General features: G+C 37.4%; 1 protein-coding gene across 1 annotated transcript in view; it reads right to left on the bottom strand.

Annotated features, from left to right (window-relative positions):
• Positions 1 to 327: 327 nt before the first annotated feature.
• SMIM13 (small integral membrane protein 13) overlaps positions 328 to 6,000 on the bottom strand; it is a 29,311-nt gene continuing 23,638 nt past the window's right edge. The window contains exon 2 of the mRNA XM_081056032.1: positions 328 to 4,545. Coding sequence (XP_080912158.1) covers positions 4,358 to 4,545 — 188 coding nt within the window. The 3' untranslated portion in view covers positions 328 to 4,357. The remainder of the gene's footprint in view (positions 4,546 to 6,000) is intronic.

Below are 6,000 nucleotides of genomic sequence, written 5' to 3'. Positions count from 1 at the left end.
ACAAAAATATAAGACATAACCTATGGTACAGAATATCAAAATACTGGATAATGTCTAAGAAAAAAAGACTAAACATGGTAAATGTAATTTAGCTCTAATGCTCCATGTCCATCAAATTCTATGTCAATTATTTTCACTGCACTCAGAATACTACTGTTACCTCGTCTTAATTCTTAGAGATTTGGGGAGTTTGGAAAATGAGGTGAAGCGAGGACCACTGAGGAAAATGGCTACTTTCAAATCACTTCACTTCCAAGGTACCTGTCATACGTATTATACTTTATCAATGAAACAAACATACACAGCTTGTTTGTTTTCATTTTTATTTATTCTGTGCAGTTTAAAGTGAAAGTTAGAACATCATATCAACAAACCACAGAAGCTTTACCTATAGTAGTGACCATTTTAAAACAAAAACAGTGAATGATCACTCACACACATTCCTTATCTCTAAGATTACATCTTATTATACGATGGTACTATTAACACGTTACACAATTCTAATTGCTTATAAACCTGTTTGTTAAGCAGCACGACGGCAATGCATCAGAGCACAGCACAGACTGGCTCCTTTGAGAAACCACAGCAGCAGTATTTGGTGAGAGGTTATGCACAGAACTGACCTGGAAGGTAATACAAAACATGGCTCAGAAACCTGGCAGCACGTGTACATTAACAAAGAGAAAATGTAACTTTTATTAAAAAATGGTACTCTTTCTGCTTTAAGTTAAAAGCTATAAGAGCTTTAGAAGCAGACAATAGCAGGTGATTTGATTCTATGCTCTGTAACAAAATACTACTCCATTAGCTGCTTGAGAGTCTCTATTCTTTGAGTACTCATTGCCTTTTTAAAGTCAACATCAAGTAGAAAAGTTTACCAGTTAAAATCTAAAGTTACATTCGTTACACGTTACATTAAAACATAACTTTTCAGAAAAACTGACTTCAACAAATACTGCATAGTTGACTTAACTTCAAAGAATGTTATTCTTAAAATGAAAATGTACTACTTTCAAGACTTTCAACACATTTTAGTTTGAAATGCCATATTTGTGAAACCATTACTTAATATATTCCCAACTTTCAAAAAAATAACTTTGAAGCTATTTTTAAACCTAATAATATCTAAAGAAATGGGTCAACACATGTGTGAATTGGCTAGGCACCTAATAATGTATTTGTGTTTCCACCAGGATAACAATACTACAAAATCCACTGGATGGTTTTTAACTTGATGTAAATACTTAAAAAAACAAACAAACAAAAAGCTCATTTAATAGTGCTACACAGATATTTCGTGTTTTTTGGCATTTAAATCAGATCAATGCTACATTTGATACTGGCAATTTTCATATGCATTTAGAGGCAAAGAGAAAGGTTTCAAAATGGTTGGTTGGGAAGGAAATGAACTGAGACCAGAGTGCTCAATTTTAGAATTTCTCCTCAAAAGATGGCATACTTGATCAGCATTACTATTAATGAGTATTCAGACAAGACTAATACTTGTATGTGTCCTTCATACTCACAATGTCCTAAGCTGTAAAGTTAACCTCCAGTGAATCCGTCTCCCACTGAGAAATTAAAAATGCCCTTTGAAGTTCTGGCAAGTTCACCTACAAAATCTCCAAACAGGAAAAAGAACAGAAACAACGTACCATGCAAATAATTCTGTTAACAAGTATTTCTCTTGCCTCTTAGTAGACATAGAAACATGTACCATACGGAGCGTACTGGGGAAAGACAGTTACAGGAGGGTAAAAAAAGATTTTGAACAAAGGAATTAATTTGTAGAATTTTCACATTGGCCTCAGTGATTTCTTTTTGCCCTCCAAAGAGTTAAAACATTGGTAGGGTGTGAGCTATTAATAGGCTTTTGGATACATCTCCCAAATGAGTTAAGCAGAACATTAAAATACCAACATGTACACCTTTCTATGGCCTCATTTAATTTGTGGATGGCCCTTGCAGGTTTTGGGGCGTTGCAGGGACCATCATTCCTTAATACTAGCACAGTATGGAGGTTCCCCAGGTACTTAGTTAGCAACTATTGTTACCTAAATCTAAGATATCCACTACAAAGCAGAATCCACAGCTCAAAATATTCAACTATGAAAGATCTAATTTAAATATCCTCCCAAGCAAGAAACTTTTTAGGCATTTTTTTCTTCCCTAACAGATGATCGCTCTAATGTGGTATTTTTTGCTAGTATAAAGCACTAAAATTAATGCTTAAAAGTTGTTCCATTGATTTTGTAATCCCTACAGTCACATCAGAATAGAAAATTGCACCCAATAAAGAAATGAAGACAAAATGATTAGGCCCACTCAGCTGCTGGGGATCAAATATTTACAACTAAAGTCAAGCTCCCTAAATTCTCTTTTAGCATACACAAAAGGCTGCAATGACAGCAGAGGTGTTTGTCAGGAATACCACTTGAAGCAGAGCAAATAAACTATTAATTAGCAAGCAAAACTATCAGTATCAAAAGTATGAGCTACCAAACATAATTGTACAGCATGGTAAAATAGAGGTGACATTATGTGGACTAGTACTTTAGAAACAAAGGTTAAAAACATGAAAAGACCTTGGATGAATAAATTAAGTTGGCTTTGCAATTCACTCATACAAGGCAGATGATACTTAAACAGGAAGGTTTTTTAATCCCTATCTCTCTCCCCCACCAATCACTCAGTCCAAAGTTCAGTGAAGACAAACATGCAAACTAACCTGGCAAGAGTCATTTTACAGTGAGAAGCGGGCATTCGAACCCACGATTTTTCCTATCATTGTCTCTGAGATCTTGTCACCGAACTGCTGTTTGTGAAGAAGTATTTTATCCACAACATGCACCTTGAGCATGAAGTCGTCCCATACAAGGGAGTAACTGATCCTACTCTTCCTAAAGTAGAAGATAACTCTGACATTCCTAAGTTATTACTCTGAAGTCTTGAATAAGTTACCAAAAAATGTATCTCACGGAGGATAATTAACAACATTGTAAGAGTCAGAATTAAGTTCCCCAATAAATAATTGCTATCCCAGAAAAAAATAAATACATTTACAAACTTTTTTATTTCATCGAAGAAAACATCACTTTTAAGACGCACCATATGTATCACGAAGAGAAACACAGGCAATTAAACTATGACACGATGTTTTCGTAACATATAGAATGTTTATTTTACAGTTATCGAAAGAGAACTTAAACAGATTTTTATCGCATCAATTTTGTGCATAAAGTGTAGGAAATAAACTGGTTAAGTTATAGCTTAATATCCCAAGTCCAACTCTGCTGAGTCACTTCTTAAATCCCAGAGATCTGAGCGCTTCTGCCCCACAGCACCCGTGGTGTCACCAAGCGCACTGGTGGCGCAGCACTTCCTGGAGAAGTGCTCTACCACCGCCTTCTGGTGGAGGTTAGCAGGAAGCTTGGACAGCACAGCGTTTGACACCTTAACCACAATCCTGCTCCATGCATAAATCGGTCACACCGGCCTCTAGTGGCTTTACATTGCATTTCACCTATTCCAAGGGTTTTGGCAAATTCTCCCTCCATCAATGCATCGCTTGGCATGTGATAGGCAATCCTTTGACACGTGTCTCAGTGACAGAATGGAGTACAGCTTCCTCTACTTTTGGGTATCTCCCCTGGTTAGGTCCTGTAAAGTTTTTTGTTGCTTTACAAGAAAACACGGCATTCCAGTCATTCCTCCAGGGACGGCTATTGGCCTCAGTAATGTCACATGTATGCCCTGCTGCTCTGTTGCCATGCTTTTCTGCATACACAATAACTGCGTTTCAGTGCCGACTCCTAGTGTAATGTTTCAGGACACATTTTTAAATGCCAATGAAATCTGACACGTTAGATACCGACAGTACAGACATGATGCTATGACAAGCTGTGGGTCGTACACGCACAGGCAAGGACAATCACAGCAACTGTTGCCTGGCCGCCAGCGTGGTGAGATACATCCCCATTTCAGACAAATTGAAATGTTGGGGGGCGGGGGGCGGAGAAAAGTACATTAGAAAACTAGTAAAATGCGGTCTTTCAAGACTATAATGTTTAACAGATTCACACAAGTGCAAGAACAGAAGCCCAAGAGCCAAGGAATAAGTATATAAGTAAAAGCTAGTAAAGCAAGAGATTATTTTTAAGATGAAATTTGCAATGGTCCGATTTGGTTTTAATTCCCTTTATTTTCATATGGCTTACGTGTAAATCTTTTTTTTTTTAATTGGACGGAATATCCAATTAAAACAAAGGTTCTTCAATATTTCCGCAAACTGCAAAGCCAAGTCGTTAAAGACGGGCCTCCCACTGCCTGTGGTCATTGCCTGGCAGGCGGGGCGGGGTCAGCGGCCCTCCTCAGAAGGCGCCCTCCGCTGACGAGCGGATCTGATCCTGTGTGGAGACAAGCAAGCATCCTCTTCTGTTTCAGACCCTGAAGGCTCAGGATCTCCCTCCTGGGAGCCTGTGTCTCCCACCAGTTCCCGCAGAAACTTGAATTTCGATAAGAAAATATGCCATACAAAATACCAACCTAAGAGAGACAAAAACATGAAGAAAAATGATTACACACGAGGATACATACCATTGACAACATTCCAGTGAATTGTGGGACGTGGGGGATAATTTTACAAAATATGTATGATGTAAATAAATAATGTGTGAGGACAAACATATATTTATATAACAAATGCTTACTAAGCATTTACTATGGACAAGACTAAGGATAAACTCTGGGATTATACAGGAATGGTAAAACAGTTTCTGCCTTTACAGAATTTAGAATCCAAGCTCCGTCCATCAACATTAAAATTGAGATCAAACCTAAGTAAAAGTGTTTATTATATTAAAATCAACTTTTTGAGAGCCATTTTTCGGTAAGAAAAAATACACTTTGCTATTTACTTGCACATTCGTACAGCACTGCTAGTGTTTACTAAAAGCAAGTTTTCTTTGAGCAGAATGCAAAAGACATTAAGTGGCAGCATTAAATGCACTACAGTGAAATCTTCGCAGTCAGGATCACCTATTACTAAGTTTCTAAAAATAACACATTTTCACAGAAAACAATGAACTTTATTACACGATGAGATAATAAAACCAGAGCATCAGTATCTTAAGTTCAAGATTCTAAAAATATACTATATTCATGTCAAAGTTATTGACATTTGAATAACTCCCGGAAAAAAAAATTACCAAGTTGTCCTTGTTTTGCAAGAAGTCTAAAGTTTACTAAGTTTTACATGCCCACTAAAAGGAAAAATAATCAATAAAGGAACACACAGGATAAAACCTCCGAACCCATGACTGGTTGCTCTGAAATGTTAAGAGCATAAAATAAACAAAATCAACCATTATAACAAAGTTTGTCATGTTACCACGATGTCTTTATTTTAAATGCTCTAGTTTCACAGAAAAGCAATAGACCATAGTGAGACAGGTTAGTTAGCCTGTCCCCAGATAGACTGGCAGGTCTCTGGTGGAATAAACAAAGACACCCATATCCTAAAAATCCAGGTTGAAATCACTCCTTCACTCCAGGAAAAAATGTAACAAGGCCTTGAAGTTAATCATAAAATTCCTTTTGGCCTGACAAGTGGAGCAGATCTGATAAGTAAGAGTGGGTTATTTTGCTAATTCCTTCAGGATGGGCAAGCAGAACAAACCTGGTAGATGAATTTCATTAAAAGGTGCCAGCTCTCTTTCCCCAAACAGGCAAAGGAAGGTATAAAAGAGCTTTTGCCTCAGTCACTGGGCACCCCCATTCAGGACCCCCTCCCGCTCTGGAGTTCTGAACACAGATTTCCTAAGGCTATAACTGCCATAGATAGTGATTCGTCTAATGGATCTGGGCAAAGTAAATTGAAAACATTCTGGGAAGAATTCACCATTCTAAATGATACTAAGAACATCTGTGATTCATTGGAAGAGAACAACATATCAACATTAACAGGAGTTTGGAAGAAGCTAATTCCCACCCTCACAGATG

This window comes from Rhinolophus hipposideros (assembly GCF_964194185.1).
Source record: "Rhinolophus hipposideros genome assembly, chromosome: 8".
In the NCBI taxonomy this organism is placed as follows: Eukaryota; Metazoa; Chordata; class Mammalia; order Chiroptera; family Rhinolophidae; genus Rhinolophus; species Rhinolophus hipposideros.
This window is presented reverse-complemented; position numbering and strand designations above follow the sequence as displayed.